This window comes from Bombus fervidus, chromosome 8 (genome assembly GCF_041682495.2).
Source record: "Bombus fervidus isolate BK054 chromosome 8, iyBomFerv1, whole genome shotgun sequence".
Classification (NCBI taxonomy): domain Eukaryota; kingdom Metazoa; phylum Arthropoda; class Insecta; order Hymenoptera; family Apidae; genus Bombus; species Bombus fervidus.
In genome coordinates, this window is record NC_091524.1 from 6,330,025 (window position 1) to 6,353,433 (window position 23,409).

Here is a 23,409-nt window from a genome sequence, read left to right on the forward strand (position 1 = left end):
ACGAGAAAGTTGTTGCCATTAAAATGTAAAAGTCATATACAGTTAATTATTATTATTAGCATTTCGTCCGCAACAGCAATTGTGTGGCTGTTTTCGCATTTTGTAGTGCTACTTGGACATGTCATGAGTACTTTTATGGATAGTACATGGATATTAATATGAATAGCTAGTCTTTAATAAATGAGATTTATAAACACCGTGTTCTAATTATAACATTATAGAAAAAGCAAGATTATTAAACAGTAACAAAATAGATTACTCGAATTAAGGTAGATTCAATGGCAAGCTAAAGAAAGTTACTTATGAGTATTTATGGGTATCGTTAAGTTTAAATTTGATGTGTCAATATCGTCAATATTAAATTTTGTCAAACAACATACCCTTCCAAGTGTAGAATAACGTTGTTTTTTCGCACTATTTGCTTTTTAAAGTTTCTTTTGTCTGTCACTATATAGATATATATTCCTCAACCACATACAAGGTTTCAATTTAAATTACATTACCAAAATGTCAGCTCCCTTAAATGAATTTTTCCTGGAAAAACTTCGTTGCACCGCTAGAAAACCAGAACTGCTTTTCTTGAGTGCGTATTATATCAGAGGTTAATTTAAAGTTACGTAAAAGTCGTTTGATCGGCTTTTCTCTTCGAACGTGATTGACTTTGCTGTACTTTGGAATTTACTTGACGGTGATTAACCGAACTATAAAAAGGAAAAATAGTAAAGGAAACTTGGTTTGGCAGAAAAGTCAAGAAATTAAATCGACTGGAATAAGAATTAAATTGCTAACTCAAAACAGAGTACAAAATTTATGGAATAATACAAGACTTTTAGTGTCCAGTTCCTACTCACAACATTAATAGTAAGGAAATAGACATTCAAAAATTGTCCATGGATACCCTTTGATGAAAATAGAGCTATTAAAGAGATATTAATTATGATATTTAAAAAATGAACTTTTTCATCTACATAAGTGTCAGATATAATTTACATTAATGCAAAGATTGTGAATATATGATAGTGCATCTACTTTTAATTTAATAAAATACTACATACAAATTTTTATACAGTTTTTGCCTTTATTTCTGTTTTCTGTTTGAGTTTAATTTATTATTGTTTAAGTGCTTTACCAATTATTATTACCAATTATTATATCTATTCTTTCCTATTTTTCTCTTGTTTCAATAATAACACATAATTCTATATCTTAATACAAGTTATCTCATTAAACATAGGATTAAGACGAAATCGAATAAAATCTATTTTCAATAAACCAAAAGTTAACATCGACGTAAATATAAGTCACAAATGAATAAAACATGTGCGTGGTAGGTAAAAGACGTATTTCTAGTCACGTAACGGTAAAGCTACCGACTGCAGGAAGCATATGCATCGGTCACTTCCGTATTCCTAAGTCGACCGTATTAATATCTCGCATAAAGTGAACCGTTTCTACGGAGACACTTTATATTCGATAAAAAATGCCATGATTTAATCGATGACTGAACAACTTGCTCGTGGAAACAATTGACCTTAATGTTTTACATTCACCGTTCCACTTCTTGTCTAATCTAACACTGCAAAACGCTCCAATTTTATTCACTAATAATTAAACATCATTAGTATGCACTTGTGGATAATAAACGTGCTATTTTGTGTCTGTTTTATTCTTAAAAATTGAAGGTCAAAAAGATTAATTTGATTAAATCGCGAGGATGATTGGGTTAACTAGATTACACGTTCGAAGGAAAATCTTCGAGTGAAAGTGGATCATATGCGAAACCGGATATATGAAACCTCGAGCGATTTAGCGCATCGAAATATAATTCCTGTGGTAAACTTGATCATCATCATTTAAAGTAATCTTTAAAATGCGTTATATTATACATTCGTAAGTATAGTATTATGATAAACGATTGAATAACTATCTGTCCTTGTTTTTAATTATATGTACTTATGTCTTATAGTATAATTAAATTTACAAAGATTCATGTTTGTAAACTTGACCACGAAATTCATTTCTGCCATGATGTTTCATTCGCGTACAATTATAATCTAAATGATTGGCCAGTCACATCGATTGAAACAATTAATTGAAATACATTTGAGTGAAAAATGTTTTATTAGAAAACGTTGAAATATAAAAACTATAAAAACAGGCAAGCTTATTGAATAATGATCGTTGAATTTAATCACAATAATCGTCGTTAATCGAAGACCACGTATTTATGCGTTAAATCGCAATGCAATAGGTCCTTGAAGGAATTCACAATGTGGCGCTCTACTTTCATTTTTTCTTCTTTCACCGGAAATCGCATATAACAGGGAACTGTGTATATTCCGTTTATATTTCCGTATGCAAAAATTGATGGAGCACCAAATGACTTCCGTTATAGCAATACTTTTCTTTCATTGCATTTCATGGTTGTTACAAATTACTATTGAGTGTTTTGATGTCGTTACACGAAAGAGAAACGTCGAATATTTTGTGATGTAGTGTTCGATTTCTATAGGTGAAATTTAGGTACATCTAAAATTTCAATAGAATATGTTAAAAATACATATCACCGACCACAATTACTAACTGCGGATATTTATGCATTTACGAGAATTTAAAAATCCAAAAATGCAGAGAATATTGTGCGAAAAAATATACAAATATTTGAAAAATACACAAGATTTTTAAAAATATTATTTGAAAGATGGAACAGAACTGTATTTGTGTTTCGTTTACTCAGATGTGGCCATAAAAATATGAATTTGCATAAACAAGCGCAGTCTACTAATTACATAAGTAACAAAATAGAAAACAATATCGTATGTTGGAATAAATATTACTTCGAGTATAGCAAATTGTAAAAGCAAGCAAAAAGCTCCTTCCTTCGACGAGTAAATATGTATTCATCGCTGCTATTGTTATAAATGTCTAATTAAATAAAATTTGACAGAAACTGTTAGTATAAATACTGTAACTTTTTAATTATTAAAATTAATTAAAGATATACTATTTTCAATGAGAATAAAAGAAAACTTTTCTGAAACAAAAACGGATTACTTTCTAACATGTAGAATATAATATTATCTGAGTATTTCAGTTCACGAGTAACTTAAGTATATAAAATAAAATGCAATCGCAGCGACAGCGTTGATTTCTCTGTAATTGTATATCACGTGAAACGAATCTGACATTGATAAAAATATTGTCGCGGCAAAATACACTTTTCTTATACAACCAACGAATTAATTTGAAGTTCAATTGTAATTCAATTTAAAATTCAATTCTGATTCAATCGAAAATATCAATTCCAATTTTTATAATAACTGTTATCAAACAATTAACACTTAAATCAATAGAATAAACGTTTTCATTCTTTCAACATAAATTCGAAATTAATAATGAAACTTCAACGGAATAACAAATAAATTGATATCAAGTACCTTAACTCTATCTTTGTAATCGCACCGAAAATCTAGAATCCATCGGCGACAATCTTTTGCAACGTGCGAAACGTAAGGACATCGATCCAAATAATTGAAACGATCGATTAAAAATAGAACGGAATATCGAAACAGAAGCAAATATAGAAGATACAAATTAATTGAACCAACGATTATCTTCAATATTGTCTTTCGGTAACAGGACGAACTCCATGCTCAGGTTCTTGTGCTCCAAATTGAGCCTGAGTATACTGTGACTGCGATGCATAGGCTTGGCTATATCCACTTGATTGACCTTGGTACGCGTCTGGTGATTGAATCTGGCTTTGATAGTGGTTTTGATCTTGATACTGATTTTGACTTTGATATTGATTTTGTTCTTGATATTGACTCTGTCCTTGATATTGACTCTGTCCTTGATATTGACTCTGTCCTTGATATTGACTTTGACTTTGATACTGATTTGGAGGTTGATATTGAACTTCCGGAGCACCAGTAGGTTTAATTGGCTGAGGCACGTATGGCTTGTCAAGACGATAATCGATATGATTAGCGATAATATTATAAGGAATTTGTGCTTGATATTTTAATAAACTCTGAATTTGACCAGGAACATTGGTGGAATATTGTGGTACTGGTTCAGCTGGTAGTTGTTGCGGTCGTAGCTGTCGTTGATGTGGAGCTTGTCTTCTTGGTCTAGAATATGCCGAACCTGATTGCGGATCTTGTGGTGGACCTCGTACTCGTTGTGGAGTAGGCGCGACCACTGGCGGTACTGTGTGTACGGTAGGAGATGTTGGTTGCTGTCTTAAAAGATCTTGGTAGTAGTTACGGACCTGCTCTACCTGCATTTGGGCGGCTGGCTCCGGATTAAATCTAAAAGTTAATTCTTTCGTAAAACTATTAATTCTTTTATTACTGGCTTAATTTAAGGGTGACTAAATTCAGAGTTATTATTCAAGGGTGATTATAGCCACGCAATATCAAGAACTAGATGTGTAGTGACAGGTATATGAAAAAATTTAGAATAAGAAAGTATATAAAAATTCAACATAATTTAATTTGTAATTATTAACTGAAATTTTGAACGAAAGGTAATCAATTGAATTTATTCGCCATTGAAGAGGCTGACTATAGGCACCGGTTAGAACTTCACATAAGTCAACTAGTCCAGTTAAATGTAGGATAATATGATATCACTAGGCTAACTGACATTTCTTTGCATAATTATCCTATATACAATACAATGATATACAACGGTAATCAGCGAATCCTAGTATTAAATAACGTGGATAATTTTACTAGTTAAATATTCAATTTACCTGTATTGTTCGGGAATTAAGTTGACATATGGAGTTTCGGCCTGGTATTTCAACAGTTGTTGAAGCTGAGGCGGTAGATTGGGATTATATTTAATTTGTGGTTCAGCCGGTGGTTGCGGAAGTCTGCGGTGCTGCTGTTGTGGCGCCTGTCGCCTCTGTCTAGGCGGACCACGTGGTTTCCCACGATAAGCTGGTCGTCGTGGTGGAGGGGCCGGTTCTTCTTGGGCTTCGGGTTGATACCGAGGTTGATACTCAGGTTGATACTCAGATTGATACTCAGGTCGTTGATTACCTTGTGATGCTAACAAATTTTCATATCTACAAAAAAATTTACAATGTTATATATGTATATAGATCACAACTTTCCTTTGTTTATTTCATCTTCTTATTCATTTTGTGTTCAAAAAGAATTAAATAAAATGTTTTAGTTATATCAAATTCAATACGTCAACAAATAATATTAGAGATCATTCTACTAAGATACTGTTAAGGTTCTATTATATCATCAAACTGGATTGAGATAAGTAATATTATATCATTGTATTACATTGAGACACTATTATATCACATTAAGATACTATTACATAATTACATTACATGTAAGATAGCTATCCTTATTACGTCATCTAGCAACTGATAATACTTTATATAACAGTGTTTAATATTCACAGTACTAGTTCTAGATCTTTTAAAACAACTAAATACGAAAATGAAGTTGGAGAAATTAAAAAGTATCGCTATGTACGATAATACGAACATTACCTATATGGTTCAGGAATGATATTAACGTATGGAAGTTGTGCTTGCAATTGGAGAAGCTGCTTGATTTGCGTAGGTGCATTATCCAAAGGCCTCGATTGTTGTAAAGCAAATGGTTCGGGTTGTGGTGGTGGTTGCGGTTGCCTTGGTGCATGAGCCCTTTGCCGATGTGGCGCTCTTGGTGCACTTGCGATTGCAGCTTCCGAGTATTGTGCTGTCTGCTGCGCTCTTGGCTGTGGTTGCCGATCAAATGATCTCCAGTTCACTCTTAGTCCTTTCAAGCAGAAAAGAAATTTAATTTTTGACTTATTCAGAAGACATTACGCATTGTTGCTTCCGGGTGTTAGATTGAAATTAACTTATTCCGGGAAAAAGCATTCCACGGATTTTCAATACATTATAAAAAACGACTCATAAAATTTCTATTTTACAAACAGCTATGATTGTTGTAATTATTGTGACAGTGGAAATGAATACAATAATTATCAAATATAAATATGAAGGTGGAACGCTATGAATTCACTTACCACTGGGATCATTATATTGAAGAGATTTCGCAGACCCTGAGTTACCATCGTAGGAGCCTTGAATAATTGAATGACTATGTCCATCCGTTGATCCTTGGATGTTGTATGACCCTGCACTAGGTCCTTGTACATTGTAGTTTTCCGCTGGGCCGCGACTGGCACCATGAATTCGAAAATTAGAATGACCATCGCTAGCACCTTGTATTTGAGCGTTACCATCTGTTGCGCCTGTAATACTAAAGCCACCTTCGTTTGATTCTGTAAAATAAAAAGGTTAAACATGGTAAATTATATGTTAAAATTTGAATAAATTAAGTTAGAAAGATCATTACTTGCTTCATACGTGTAATACTGTTGCACGAATATTATTAGAAAAGTATTTAATACTGTATGTCTTCTTTATCAACTTGAAAATTTGTATTCTTATAAAGTAATTCTTTAGTTAATATTTTAAAATTCAATGAGGTACTATTTTATGAAATTATTTCAGTACATTTTTATATGATTAATTCCAAACAAGGAAAGATAATATATTTTTCATCTAGAAGAATATTTGATATGTTAAAGGAAGACAATTACTTTTGCAGATTATATTTGCAGATATATTTTCAAACTATTCTTGTAAGTATTCACTTCGTATCTATTACAAAAATGTCCTCAGAATTTTCAAGAAAAATTGATAGTAATAATAATTATTAAATTGAATCAATAAATATATGTATTCATTCAAATATATAATATATCAATTCAAATATATAAAGATGTTTGTTTCATTAAAAATTAAAAGAACATATTCATTAAAAAACAGCTTATTTGAAACACGATAGAGTTTAATTTGCGAAATACGTCCAAACTACAATACAAATGTTAAAGTACTTCGACAAAGCTTTAACAAACGATGTTGGGCAAATCTGATCGTAAATTTGTATCAGCCGGAAAAATAGAGCAATGAATTATGCAGAAAGATTTTTATGTTCGTGGTAGTAGTAGGTATCGATATCTTATCTGCTTTCTACCATTTTGATCTGTGTATTGGATTCCTTTCCCTTCCTCTATTCGTAAACCCTGGGCGACTCGATTCCCGTCACTGGGTCCTTGTATCGAGAATTGTGCCAAGCACGCTGGAACTGTTAGTAACAAAAGAACCTACAAAATGATTATAAATACAAGTTAATTATTTCGTCTTTGTATGGTCAGCATTATATTTATTTATTGAATTTCATCTATTTTTCTTTTTATTTTATTGTAATATGAAAATACTTCTAAATATCAGGAAGTGCTAATTGAACGTATTCAGTAGCAACCCATTAATTAAACGTTTATTAAGTGTTGCCTGTTATCCAAAAGAGGATTGTATTACACAATGATTCAAGAGCCGTATACTTTCTAATTACAGTGTTTAAGGTGTTCTAAACAAAGTTCAAACGACGTACCAACGCAATATTGAGATTTTAATTCTTTCACCGGTATAGATCAGTTAATTATAATATTATTATTAATAGATATATTCATTGGAAGAAATAAATAAATTTCATTATTGATAATGATTTGTACTGAGTTTAATTATTGCCAAAATTATTAATGATCATTTTTAGGAATATCGTAGATAACTTCCAACTCGAGCGGTTCGAAAAAGAACTTCGAGGAATTCGTAGATAATTCGTAGATCATTCGTAAGATACAATTATCCTTGACAGTGAAGTGTTTTGTTCTACAAATATTCTCATTGACGCAGTAATATTGAAAGGAGCAATAATAATAAAAAAATTGAAATAATTTGATTGCGTAACACGAAGTTCTAATCATAGTATTATCTAATATGGTGGAGCTTGGTTCAGTGACAGCTACGATTACGCACTAGTTCATGTCGTGTACATTTATATGGAATTGCATTTCGAGAGCGGGGCAACGTGACTGCGAGGGAAAGTGGTAACTTCAAGACCAGATTCTTCGTGATCAAGCTAATAATAACACATTTCAGGACTATAACAAAAATTGATATATTTGAATGATTCAAGCAACGATTACTCTTATTCAAACTATGCAAATGTCCCAAACATACAATAATGTATGTACGCACAAGTATATATACATACTATTGCCTCTTACCTACAACTATCGGATAAGGTTAATACATTCATTAGAGCCCACTAAGTTAATTAAACGAGCTAAATCAAGATTAGTCAAGTTACGTGCCGAATGATTTATCTAGTTTCACAGCATCTCCTGTAATGATATTTTATACATGAAAATGTATACATGTATACACGCATTGTCATCCAATTATGTTAACAGAGAAATCGTATAATAATCTTAAATTGTCAAAGTGTTTAACAATAAATTCTTTTTTATACACTTAACAATTAATTTTTTGTGCAATTCTATATGTAACGATATACAACGACTTTGATAAGTAACTTTGTATCATTGAAATCTATTTTAAGAAAACAGACTATCTGCACGATCAGCAGTTGCATTTTAAATTCAATTAGAAAGAAATCGATTAAAATTAGAATTTTACAATTTTTCTATTTATTCAAATAATTCTAGTTTTTTAGGGATTCGGCAAAAGAATAAAATTCTACTGAAAGTCAAATAGTAACTATAGGAATTATAATCGATAAAAATTACTTTATTAATATTTTGAATGAATAAATAAGTATCGAATGTCCAAGGTTTTAGAAAATTTCGAAACATATGTTATCGTGTGCATCGTTTCTATAAAATTTTCTATCTTGAAGAACTTTACTTCGCCAGTCATAAATGGTCTACACGGTACCAGAGCAAATTTTTCAATATTTCTACTATCTATAATTAAAGTTTCTGGAGAAAGGTGAATTTTGGTAATTATCAGTTTAATTAAAATAAATGCCAGTTTCCAGAGGGGAAAGTTTTGCGTGTCTTCGATTAGCAACAGCAATTTCCGTAATCGGGAAAAGGCGACGAGTTGCTATGCCTTTCCTTCGAACATTCCACTCGCAAGAAAAAGGAACGAAATCTATCTGGAAACCGGGACTAAAGCAGTACAGCGTGCAACTATCGAGCACAGCATTGCAAGAATTACACGCTCGCCGGTAGAAAGTGAAATATAAATTAACCGGCAGGACACGCCTGCTTCGATTATCCGTGCAAGAAAAAAGGATCTGCGCTACGAGTTCAACTTGTCTAGAGTCTAGAAGCGACTCCCTGTCAAGCCAATATTAAAAAGTCGAACGCGACACAGAATATTAAATTTTCCAGGTCAACATTCTTCTGTATGTTTAAATCGTTTAGGTCGTTTTCTTTAAACTTTGGTTTCATCAAGCTTATTACTTTCCTCGTATAATTTTGATTGAAACAATTGATACAAGCTTTTGTTCCATTTCATTGTTTCTTCCTAAATGTTCTATATAAGCTATAATAAGAAAACAAAATCAAAATCAATTATTATTAAAATCAATTATCAGTATCGTGCAGAATATTTTCAACTTTAAATAGGATAGTTAAATATCGATAATATAATATAATTATAAAAATAGATATAGTAAATATAAAATAATAGAATTGTAGAAAATATAGAATAATAAATGTAATATGTAACACACAAAGCTAAGGGGTTATTGTTATTGTTATTGTTATTGTTATTGTTATTGTTATTGTTATTGTTATTGTTATTGTTATTGTTATTGTTATTGTTATTGTTATTGTTATTGTTATTGTTATTGTTATTGTTATTGTTATTGTTATTGTTATTGTTATTGTTATTGTTATTGTTATCTAGGATTATTGCACATGTTTTATAGACTTTTATTTATTTTCTAAAAATCGGCATATGATATTTTAAATAAACTGGAAGATGTTTTATCGGGTATTTCTTGACTTTCAATTTAGAATGGGAGAAAGTCTTTTCACTTTTACTAATGACATTAAAATATGTATGTGCTCTGTTTTTGTCCTAATTGTCATGTAAGTGTAAGACATGGTATCTAGTAAAGCAGACAAAAGAATTAAAACTATAAATGGTATAGGATACAGAACTGTAGTTACTTCTTATGGAACTTTCATTCTGCACGTCTTAAATAGTGACTATGAGCGGGAAACTAAAAACAGTATAAGCGTAAACAAGATTATCCTTCAAGTTTACTATCATTATCTTTTTGGCTTTCTTCGAACTATCATTCAAAGCAAATTAACTGTGCAATTTATAAAATCAATCTTCGTTAACGAAATAATATCTAAACCATATATATATATATATATATACCTTTTATTGCACAGAATTGGAACTTTTATGTAAATTTTTTAACTTCAATACTTACTTAATTACTAAGATAAATGAATATAATATATTGTTTATATTTTGACAAGCAATTAATTTAACGACAAATCAATCTTTTTAAGTAATATTTAAGAAATATTAAATTAGAAACATATGATTGATAGCGGCAAGCTGTAAATAAACAAAGAAATGCTTATTCATAAATTCAACATTATATTATGAACAATTCTATTTTTAGTTTTGTTATAATTGGAAATTTATGCTCCAAAAAATTCTCATTATCTATTTTTTTCTAGGTATTAGATTTTTTCAATAAACATCAAAATAATTATCTTACTCGATTATCGTAAACCGATTATTACAACTATTCTCGGCGCAACATAAATAATATTATGGTCACGTTCAACCGTTACACTCGTAAAATGGGAAAGCGTGACATTTCGAAGAGAACCATGTCTTTTTAACCATGGATAAATAAATTGATGTACTCATTTCCTGTCTGAGAAATTACTTACAATCTAATTATAATGACAGATTGTGAATCTCTCGCAGAAGCATAAATTCCAGTTATGTATTTTAATATAAACTTAGTTTGTCATATTTTTGATGACATAGTTTTACATGACACAATTATAGTTTTAATTATTATATAAAGATGTAAGATGACATCTTTTCGCAAAATGAAATGATTAATGTTTCTTGTTATTTAATAAAATAAAATTAGATTTATTACTGTAAGATCAATTAATTAAATATTGTAAATTATTACAAAGTTCTTAGTCAAAGAAATTTTGAAGTCAAACTTGTCTTTAACACAATAGTGCCCTAGATTCATAAAAGTACTCCTTTTCTAAAGCATTAACTATACGCTTATCTATACTCTAGATTATATTATAATTCCTATGTGACCCATAATCTACACCATAATTACAATTAAGATCTGCATCTCTTGCATCTAATTTCTATCCTATCTGTTTTTCTCCCAAAATGATCATAAAATTATTATTACTACATTAAATTCAATTCTTATCTTCAACATCACGTAAACGTAATACAAAGGTAATTTCACCCCGAAATAATTTCACGACCAATTTCATGCTACGTTCACGGCACAAACACGATGACTTTCCTTTCGACAAACAACCCGTGCTCAGTATAATTAATCCACGATGCGTAAACTCGTATACCGTTTTACGAACGTGTTATGGAAACGCGCGTCGATGTGGGACATCTCGACGTGGTAATTAACCGCACGCGACACGTTTAGTTCTGCTACATTCCAATTTTCAAACCCTAGACACCTATTACACGTACGTCTAAATTTTCCTTCGCATATTACATACTTCGAATATGAACCACAAAATAAAGCGAGATAGGGGGATAAAATAAAATCACGCATAAAATAATTCCCTTCGTCCGAATGAGAATTCACTAATCAAGAAGCAAAAATTCGATCGTCAAGAAATTAAATTCATCTTATTTTCAATTTTAAAGAAAATTGAAATGAAACGGAATTGGTTTAGATGGTTAGTAAGCGAATAAAAGATACGGAAAAGAGTTACTTACGAGCAAATTCATGACGAGAAAGCAAGCTGCTCGATGCGTTCAAGGGTGGAGTGTATCTGAGGCGGCCGCGCGGTCACCGGAACAACTTTATATGCGGCTACGTAAAAGGCGCCTTTCGGCGACGGGGATGTGACTTCTCGTGCCACCTCCACCAGCCCCCGGTTTTATCGCCTCTTTGGATTACCGTTCCACGGAACTGGCTTTTCAATTCGCGTACTACCTTTTCCCGCGGTTTCCATCAGCTAGTCTCACTACCAACAACGATGGTTCCTCTATGCAAAACAGGACAACAGTTATGGTCGACTACTACATATTTCACTATTGATACGTTGTTGTGATACCGGAAATATTGTAACAGGAAATGTTTTAATTACTCTGGAGAGATTCGCTTCAGCTGTCAAATATCAGAATAAGTAGGTACTATATTTTGAATGTTTTGCATATTTGATGCATACTAACAATAAGCATTTTTGCATCTTTAAATTTGCTACAAATGCATAAACATGCAGTCCAATTATAAATGGATTTATAATTTATTTATTATTATAAATTGCATTTATAATGGATTTATATTGAATACGATAATAAGTATTTTTTTAATACAGTTTTAAATATATAGAATATATGAAATTTAAAAACAATGTAAGATTTATAATATTAATATAAATAATGATGATATGGATAAACAAAGAAAAAACAGAAAATTAATTATAACACGGAAGAGATTTCTTTTACTTTCCTCTCATTACGCGTACATGTTAAAATCTGTAAAAATACAGATTTTTGCTATTTCTATGCAATATATTGAGAATATAATTTTGCTTTATTATCATTAATTCGCTGAAATAGCTTAATAATAACAATAAATAATTAATTATTTCTTAAAATCATTTTAGCTACTGATTTAGATAAAATACTACTTTAACACGTGTAAATAATTTAATTAAAATTGTAATTACATTCTTTTCATCGTTCTTTATAACATGAAACTATATTAAGATATAAATGAAGATTATGTGGTCATTACCGATCATGTTAAAAGTTTATCTTTCATCTGTTAACTTCCTTGTAATTCTACCATATTTTTTCTGACGTGATAACAAAATTGTACATTTTGATTATATCTTTCATCAATGTTTATTTTCTCCTTAACACTTTAAGAAATTACATTGAACTGTTGCATTCCTAAGCCATGTGCACTTCAACAGCTAACAAGTGTTACGAAGCTCGCGTCGTCGTAAGTACATTTACAAGCTATGGTTTCTCGTTTCTAGTGAAGGAGTACTCGATTGCATAGTTAGAAAATGCTGAAGCCGTCGACAAGGAATGGAATTTAAAGACACGTTTCCCAGATAGCGACCACTCAAAGGTTACTATGTAACTTAAGTAATCATTGCAAACAAAGAAAATAAGACAAGAAGCAATAATAAGGAAAATAAGACAAATACGCATCATTTTTGTTCTTTATAGAAGAACAATCTTAAAATTCAGTGTACCATTAAGCAACTCCATGTAATTAAATCTATTTCTTTCTGACCTTCAGGATTAAATATGTAGTTTTGTTATCCTCCGAAATATCTCAAAAATATTCATTATTAGAATATAAATAACACCCTATTTTCTTTTATGAATGAACTTTATGAATTTACCATTAATTTGTACTATAACAGACTTATACCTCTTACAATAGCTAAACTAACAAGTCATTGCTCATTTCAATTATGTCGTATTAAAGTACGCTTCTTTAACCATTAAATAAAAAATGGAAAATCAACAAAAACAGACTCGTGCCTTTTCGGTATAGTCTCCATACGTGTCTCACATTCAGCAGCCCAAAAGAAATTCACCTTCTCTCCATACTAGAAACTACGAAAGGCAAAAAGAAATAGCAGAATAAGGTCGTAAATGGAATCTCAACGCATCGAAAAAGATAAAGAACGAATATTAAGCAAGACTGGTAGAATACAAGTTAATTGTCCAAAAGAATTTTTATTTAGAAACAGATTAGAAACATCTACCACAATCGCCATCACAAAGCACATAAAATCTTAAAATCTAAAATTCATGTATCTTTTTATACAATTAATGATATATTCACATAATGTTCTCATATATGTATAAGTGCTCTTATAGAGCACCCATGAAGAATAGGATTCTATTTAGAATTTTATATTTACTGTATTATTGCTTCATGTAGTAGAGCCCCCTTTTTATTAAACACTTCGTTGAACAAATTATCCGAAAAGTTGATGGTCACGACAAGCAGTTAGCATAAAACCTTACGTAACACATGACAGCAGGTCATTTATCTTCGTATTCAAGAATAAATTCCAGCCTCTATATTGACTATTAGCTTCTGTAGTGAATCTGTGACTAACTTTAACAATTCGTTTATCCTATTATTCTAACTTACTCATTAGATATTCATGAAAATAACCAACATGCAATTATAGTAAAACTGTTCTTCGGATCAACTTCATTGAAACACGATTGTAAGGTATATGTGTACGTATTTGCATCAGATTAAATAAGAAATAAATAAACCTTCACGGCATAAAATGAATGAGAAAGTACTTAAGGAAGTCGTAAAGTCACAAATTACCAACTCAGCATGATCACGTACTAGTACAAGATATTCCGTGCAGCATGTTTTTTACGTTTCGAACAATGTATTGCAATCTTGTTAAAGTGTATCGTATCATATCGAAGATTTTATTCTCCTTATTCAATCTTGCCGGAAGAGAATGGAAGGATCCGAACAAAATACGAAAAGCAAGAGGAAAGCATAATACAATCACGTTTCACGTATCAAGTCACGCTGATCCCATCGATTTCCTGTTCTCGCAGGGTCTAGAATGAAACCAAATATCTCATGATTTACGGTTCTCTGTAGTTCCTTGTAAATTAAACGCACATCTATTCGAACAATTTGAGATTAATGTTTTACTAAAATACCGAAACATTAGCAGACTATTAAAAGATATTATTATTAGTGAAATCGTACAGGTTGCACGTTATTGTAGTACCAATAAATTCTCTTACACAACAATAAACAGCTTGGTAATAAAACACATGAAATTCTGAAACTATATTTTATCAATCACAAATCAGTTGATTCCTCTACTTCATTTGAAATTGTAAAGTTATAAAAGAGAAATCTACCATTTATTATTTGTGATCTGTCGATTCTCCAATATTATTAGTTGATAAATCATTCAGGGAAAAAATGCAAATTGCGCACTCTAAGAAAGTGCAAAGACTGAAAACGATTATTCTTTCGCACATCACTAAGATAACTTCTAATTTATTAAACATATTTCCTACTTCATCGAATGAATCAGTTAGGCGAAGGGATTAATTGCCATGTCTTTGTCCGTTGCAAAACTTCCGGTCTTACGGTATTGCACCACTTGCAAACGAGGTGAGACCTTTTTAATTACAGGCAGCCTGGACTAAACGGAACCGAACTCATGACATCGTTCTCCTCAGTTCATATATTTTCTCGTACGTTGAGAATTTTACGAGAAACTTGTGTTGCTAGGTTTCATAACGAAAGTGACAGCATTTCTCTGAAGAAGGAAGAGCATGTAAATCGGTCTCGTGGCCTTCACGCTTCGTGAACGGATTCGCGTTGCTCTCGACAATTGCGATTACACTCACACACGCGTTCACCGTACTCTGCTGCGCTGCAACTTTCGTTTTTCCACTGACCACAGACACAAATGCACAATTCACCAGTATGTCTTCGAGTTCGTCGATCTGAGAAAGGGTCGATGAAATTATAATCATTATAATTTCGTCCGTGTAACAAATAACGAGGGTAACAGATAGATAAATTATAATTTGCTGAGTGATGAGAGGATTTATTCAACATCGAGGTCGATGGTTATGTGGTGTACTTCATTATATGTTTTAAGTTAATTATATGTTTGCAGTTTTTTTTTAAGAGATGTTTGATCAATATTGGAAATGCTATACTTGGTCATGAAAATTTTGTTTGACTTATTGTTATCACGAAATCTTCAATCGTCATTTTACTTTTATACAACAGTGCATAACAAATGTTTATAATTTAGAGAAATTGTTTATTTTTATTCTTCTATTATCACATCGAAAATTATTTATTACACGAAAACATCTGTTAAAGCTAGTCTTTATTTGAAACTCGGGCGAACATGAAGTGTCGTAATTAAATTCAGATTCATATTTACTTTTAAATATTTTGAAATTCATTGAAACTTTGATTTACAAGAATTTGGTGATCAAAACTTTGATTACATTATTAACGGCACTAGTATTATTTTACGAATGATAATCAAAAAAGAGCCACTGAGATATATTACAATTATTAACAGTAGAAAACGTTCAAACGTGAAACTTTCAGAAATATTATTACAGAATTATTGGTTACGTTTCTGTTACTTATCTCTCCTGTAATTCAATTGTATTTTACTTGCGAAATCTAATGAAATAAATTCAGCTTTTGATTACCACTTTAATTACGACACGTACGAAGTCACAGAGTATCATATTCCTTATGTTTGGAAAAGTTTACACTCCACTCCAAAAAGTTTAAAATAGATACGATAACATAAAACGCAACATACAGAAACCTAAGAAAACAATTAATATATTCCGTCAGAGAATCTACGATACAAAAATTTCAATTGCTTTCCTAATCAAAAAAAAAAAAAAAAAAACTATTGCAATTCTACGTGATTTCACCAAATTCCAATCGGAAAAAGAAAAGTCTTCTAATTAGAACATTCGTTACGCGCAGATATTTCCACTTCTTTATCTAATTAACGAACCGACATCGAGGCCAAGAATTACGTATCATTACTTCCTTACACTGTTCATAAACTCCAGAAACTTGAAGTCCGAGTTTCTATCCAAATATCATCTGATATCTCAAGAAATATCGATACGATAGATCCTGTGATCATCGATGCAAACAAATCGTTTGTATTTATTTTCCATCTGTCGATCAACGTTCGATATCACGTATCGCTTTCTATAATCGTGGTTCGAGCACGCGTCTTTATTAGAAAGGTGGAAACCATCTGACTTTCTATGTTACACTTAATGAGAGCAGATTTATTAACGAGTAACCAAGCAGATCGGCAATACCCGCGAAAATGTTCTTCCTTGAGCTACGATCTTAATAAATTCCGCTCGGAAGCGGTTCTCGAGAGATCGATAACCATTTCGTAATCACGGTCGAGTTACTTTTACGCCGGAAGTTCCGTTCACGCCACGTCCATTCGCTCGCGCGGACACGCGAGAAACGTTTTCATGGAAACGAAGAATGATTTCCACTTCAGTATGGGAAAACGTTCCAGCACGATAAAACGAAGGACTTGGTGGGATAGAAAGTATCCGAGCGAAGTTGCTTTCTTTTATTTTAACCCTGCTACATCCTTTTTAGATCACTTTCGATAGGATCGTGTTTTTCTATAGTTAAATGGTTTATTAAATGTCAGGAAAATATGAAAAAATATTTGTGCGTTTTCGGGTTTTTTGTTTCAACTGTACACTAGAGATTGTTTTAGAAGTAAAAGATTCAAGGACTACGGTAAGGTTAATAAACAGACAGCTTTTGTATAAAAGTAAAATTGTACTTGTTATTTTCTGTTTACAATCAATTGTAATTAATGAATTATAGTTGTTAAATTAGTGTGATTTGTATAACGACATAAATTATGTAGAGATTAATTCTTTTAGTTGGAATGTAAAGAAAGTCTGAAAAAGTATTTACTTTTAAAAGTAATTCATTTTATACACTATAAGTATGGTTATGATTTTTGTTTTAAACGTACAGTAAAATTTATAAAATTGAATTTTATAAATTCAGTTATTATCCAAATTGAAAGATTAACAAATAATCGTATCTATTTAAAGCTATAGAAAAGAACAAAAAAAGATGTTAAAGTTGAAAGTTAGAATTACCAGAGTACACTTCGTTATTTAGCCAGAAAGTGTAAACCTTTCTTTGTTTTTTAACGCGTCAAGACGAAGAATATTAATCTTCAGCAGTTTTTCTGTGCGACGGAGAAAATCGAAGATTTGAGGAAAATATTCTAATTTAATTTAGCAACTTATTTTATCAGAAATAACTAATAACTTTGAAAACAAGCGTGATCAAAGATATTCTGTAATCTTTTCAAAACAATATCTTTTCACAACTCTATTTAAAGATTATATAAAAAATACAGAACGTTTCATTAATACACACATTTATTCTGAATATGTTCATAAAAATTCTAAAATGAGACTGTAAGCAAATTTATAAAAGTTATAAACAATTATTACTAAAAATTTGTAGCGATAAAAAATAATTCAAAGCAGAACTGTAACAAAAATGAAATAAGTTATTCAAATTCACTGTATACCGACAGAAAAGTAGAATTTCCGAATCTTCGTTTCATGCTAAATTCAACAAAATATCCAATTTTACTCCAGATTTTAAATGAATAAAAACTAAAATAATTAAATAGATGCGAAAATAAAATAAAGCGGTTTGTTGCCTCATTTCCTCCAACACTGAATTCAAACTAAATCTAAACAGTCACAAAATCCAACATACCAACTACAAGTAGCTCTAAACCCCAAATTCTATCCCTAGATACCCTTTTCCTCAAATCCCTCAATCCTCCCCACCCGCCAATCTCAACGCGTCGGTCCACCAAATAAACCAAATAAACTCCACTTGTTTCATATTTCAGCCCTCTCAATGCCTCTGACTTTCTTCAACAGGCTTAGTCGTCCCATATTCGCTTTCGTACTGATCGTTATTCACGTAATAAACCTTGCTTCGATACCGATATGGCCCTTTGGTCTCAGCTGGAAACGGTTTCGGTAAGAACAACGACTTTGGTTTGTAAGAAATACTATTCGCGATAACTTCGTATGGTAACCGTGCCTGGTACTGCAACAATTGTTGGATCTCCATTGGCATGTTTTTGTCGATAACCAATTTTTGAGGAATTGGCGGCGGTAGCCTCTCGACTGGAACTGATATGTGTTCCACTTGTGGCTCCTGTTGCTCTCGTTGCTCGTAGTCCTCTTTGTACACTATTTTGCCTTGCAAACTTCTATCTGCGTAGTCTCTTCTGGATTTCTGTTGCTCCTCTTGTTCATAATTCTCTTGTTCGTATTGAGAAATACCAGCATTTGCTGGTTGCTGATCGTATTGATGAGCAATTGGAGCATTGGATGGATAAGCGAAAGAGGCTGAATCAGGGTGGATACTTTGTGACTTGAAGTCTTCTAGAATTACTTGTTTCGCTTGAGATGGAGCATTTGAGTATCTGTATTGAACTTGATTGAGATCAGATTGAGGTCCCACCGCAGCTTGAGGTTGTGGATAGACTTTGTATTGAAGTTGGTTTGGATCTGGTTGTTCTTGTACAGGCTGAGGTTGAGCGAATGTCTTGTATTGTATCTGGTTGGGAATCTGCTGAGGTTCCGGTTGAGTATGATGTTGTAAGTACGATCTATGTTCCAATTGGTCGGGTTCGACTTGCACGAGTTCAGATTGAGATTGTTGCTGACTCACGTGTGATTGTTGAAGATGAGCTGATTGTTGAAGATGAGCTGATTGTTGAAGATGAGCTGATTGTTGAAGATGAGCTGGTTGTTGAAGATGAGCTGATTGTTGAAGATGAGCTGATTGTTGAGGATGAGCTGATTGTTGAGGATGAGCTGATTGTTGAGGATGAATTGATTGTTGAGCATGAGCTAATTCATGTTGTTGAGGGATTTGGGAATTTTCTAGGCGAGAATGAAATTGGTTCTGCGCGCCGAAGAACTTCCAATCAACCTTCAGGCCTGTAAAGGGAGATGCGCGTGGTAATTAGTAACCGGTTTTTGGTTGTGCGATAAGCAATCTGCAGATATTCGCACAAATGCATATTTTTATAGCGACTAAGAAATAAATTAATAGCAAACTACATAATTAGCAACAGGCTACAATTAATCGGAAATTATCTATGTATACAAATTATGTACGTCAAAATCTACGTTACACGATCGATCAGTATAGATTGATAAATTGTTCAAATAACCTATATATAATAAAACTTACGATGTTATTCGGAAAAACATTTCATTCGCACCAATCTAATACTACATCTCACACACATAATATATACATATTTAATGTTCAGATCTTCATTAGCAATGAATAAAACCTTATACACAAATCATCTTCAATAAAAGACACTTCCTGAATCTAAAATTTTCTAAACCTCTTACAAAAACAATTACATAATCATTACATCAATTATACAATACACGCGGCAAACAAACAATATACAGTTACACAACTATCTAGCAATTACTCTATCTCGGTACAATATGTACATTAGTAACACCCAATTAAGTTGTTCTAGAACCAAAGACAATCGTCTAAATAACTCAATCACGATCAGTTCGTACCTTCAATCAGGAAAAAGAATTTCGATTCTGACTAGCTGATCTTTATTATTCATAGAAAATATTCAATTGTCCAAGTTTTCAACTTAGCTCTACTCACCATTTGGATCATGGTACTTAATTTGCGCCTGGGGTGTACGAACAGAACGCTGCGCGTTCTTTTCTTGCGCCACCGTCGTCGAAACCAAAACGATAAAGAGGATCTGCGAACAGATTGAAATGCCTATAAATTACTGCTTATGAGAAGGCTCCCCACCTTCGTGAAGGTTCTCCATTTCTCTAAGGACGAACGCAACGATGCTGTAATAGGTAATGGGATTCGTTAGAAAGTAAAGTCTTCCTAGACGGTCGTCTTTCTCCGCGGCTCGTTGGAAATCAACGCCACCGACGACGTCTCACCCGGAAGCGAATTCGTACGATCGTTTTGTTCAATAAAACATTTGACTAGCAGAAACGTTTCCGCCTTTGTCCCGCAATCGCTTTTGTATCAACTCGACTCTGTGCTATACAAAATGATCCACGCGAGGGTCGTTGCAGTCAAACAGTTTCACCTCTTTCTGTGATCATTCGAAATTACCATAAAGTTAAGACTATGTTCGCCAGCGTTATGAACCGCACAAAACGACTATTTAATAACTTTAAACTGTGGGAAATTAAGGCTGACTACGTTTAGGCTCGAATAAACGTTTTCTTTCGTAATATCAATTTGAATATTGGATCGCCGATTAGCCTGAATGAATTATGCATGTTCGTGGTTTAGAGTAATTCAGTTGATGTTGCTACGGAATTTTAAATGTTTCTTGGTTGTGAGAGCTTCAAAAGCTATATACATTGTTAATTGTAATTTTTCAGATTTTTAATCTTACGTAAAATGTAAGATTTTTATCAATAATTGATATACATATATATCTAAAATTTTACATGATAAATTATATACATATGTACATACAATTTTGCTCAGAGCTAAAGTTCATTACTCTTTTAGAAATTATTTTCACTAATAATTATTTTCTTCCAAAATTAATTAACTTCGTTGAAATCAAATTTTACTGTATAATTTCAGAAAAGAAATCTGTTCGGGAGATCCCACGATCGATTCAAGATCATCGTGATTCAAGATTGAATCTCACTCTGTATGAAATTATTAATTTTTAAAATTAGTTTTTCTAAGGGAATTTTGTATATATAATAACATGATCATATTTCATACACACGCATAGTAAATTATAATATTTATAATAGTATATCATATTATATATATTATATATATCATAGTATTATATAAAATCAATCTTTATTTCTTTTATTAATACTAAAAACGAGAATTCGTCTAGTTTAGAATATGAAACATGCATGAGTGAATCGAACCTTGAACTAGCGTAATGCTAAGCCACTACATAATTAATTCACGATTTCTGTTCACGGTTCTGTTTACATGCATGAAACAGAATAGCCGCCAAGAAGAAATTAGAAGAATACATTTTTAGAGAAATGAATTAGAAATAATTAGTTGTAACAAATGTATCATAAATCTAATTCAAACTACTCTAATTTACTGTAATTTTCAATTTCAAATAACCTACAACTATTAGAAGATTTGTAATTAACAAGATCCTAAACAGATAAAGTAATAAGGCTTTTAAACTATAAATCAAATTCTGATTTACGTGAGAGGATTCATATGCTTAAAAAAATGTCTAAAAAATTTTAATTTATCTTACTTACTAGTTTCATTAAATTAATTAAAATTGTCAAAAAATCACAAACATGATAACAACATGAAAAATTCAAGTGACTGTGCCAAGCGTTTACAAAACACAGTTTTCTACCATAATACCGACACTGCTATTTTTCCTACTTGAGCTTATCACGATAAAAAGCAACAAGAAAAGAAACTACTCGTTCCTGAAAACTAACTAGCAGTATTCACTTTTCGTAAACATTCGACTCATTGACTCAACGTATCGGTAAAATCGCGATCCATCACTGACAACCCTTTGCAGCACAAACACACTGCAACTCATATGTGTCACTCACCAAAGACTATCGTAAAGAAACAATATAAATATTCGACACTTGATATGCTGTATGTAACATCGATAGAAAATAGAAGATAAAGTTAAAAAACTAGGATCACCATGATACGATTTTGAGCAGAGTCGAAGGGTTTTTCATGCACTCACTCGAAGTCTCATGGCTGGCTGCGAGAAAATGATGAACGTGGATGCTCGGTTCGCGGGTCGACGAGCGGAAATCAGTCGACGGAGCTACCGTTGCTCTTCTATATACTCGGAGTCGAGCCGGTGTAATTGGTCGGCTAAGCAGACGGCCGGTGACTACCTACTTTTAAAGTAATTCTGCCTCCGGTAACGAGCGAACCACCGAGGCCCTCGGGATATTATCTGGGCCGATTGCAAGAATGCGTCGCTGGCGCAACTTCGTTACAAAGTCGATCTGAGAAGCTGCGGACACTGGGGTGTCCGAGGTTACCGAGATTTGTAACAATAGGGGGAACAATAATGGAGGAACGACGATCGACGGTAAAGTCTGTCATTGATGATACTTCCAAGAAAGGTAGAGAACCATAGTGACGAACAAAATAATTTAACTTAATTTTTAAGAATTTTCCCCTCTGTTGCATTCTTTTGGTCACACTAAATTATATATTATATATATATATATATATTTATATAATTTTATATTTTTCTATTTTTAGAAAATCTCTTCGGAAGGATATGATAAGAATTAGAAAAAGAAACGAACAATGTAGCTACTTGGATGTAAGTTATTCGTATCCTTCTTCGACAAACCTAATGTTTCTAATTATAGATAGAAACATAGAGCCATTCTATAAGGAATAAAATAAAAAGAGAATACAGTTCCAAAGACTTTCAAAGTCTCGTTATCTGCAAATCAGAATGTAATGATTCAAGAGAAAAACAAAAGCCATTCCGTCATACGTGTCGTAAGCGACTGCTTTGCATATAGATTGTGCATAACTATGTTTATAACGTGTAAACGATCTTCCATAATTGGTACGAACAACGTTTATTGGCGGGGCCTAATAATGGCCGCAAAAATATTTACTAAAGTGAAGTAAAAAT

General features: G+C 32.2%; 2 protein-coding genes across 3 annotated transcripts; both read right to left on the reverse strand.

Annotated features, from left to right (window-relative positions):
• Positions 1-2,168: 2,168 nt before the first annotated feature.
• Positions 2,169-11,991, reverse strand: LOC139989918 (uncharacterized). Of its 2 annotated transcripts, XM_072008625.1 has the most exons (7): positions 11,870-11,989; positions 7,062-7,191; positions 6,046-6,303; positions 5,522-5,792; positions 4,760-5,077; positions 3,889-4,313; positions 2,169-3,852 (listed from the first exon to the last, which is right to left on the reverse strand). In XM_072008625.1, the coding sequence occupies exons 1-7, from the start codon at positions 11,879-11,881 to the stop codon at positions 3,617-3,619; spliced, it is 1,650 nt and encodes a 549-aa protein (XP_071864726.1). In that variant the 5' UTR covers positions 11,882-11,989; the 3' UTR covers positions 2,169-3,616. The 2 variants fall into 2 exon arrangements, with proteins under 2 accessions (XP_071864726.1, XP_071864725.1); XM_072008624.1 differs by having other exon boundaries at positions 2,169-4,313; positions 11,870-11,991.
• Positions 11,992-17,480: 5,489 nt separating this feature from the next.
• LOC139989929 (uncharacterized) lies at positions 17,481-22,626 on the reverse strand. The gene is made up of 3 exons (XM_072008655.1): positions 22,489-22,626; positions 20,406-20,508; positions 17,481-19,699 (listed from the first exon to the last, which is right to left on the reverse strand). The coding sequence occupies exons 1-3, from the start codon at positions 22,498-22,500 to the stop codon at positions 18,600-18,602; spliced, it is 1,215 nt and encodes a 404-aa protein (XP_071864756.1). The 5' UTR covers positions 22,501-22,626; the 3' UTR covers positions 17,481-18,599.
• Positions 22,627-23,409: the final 783 nt, after the last annotated feature.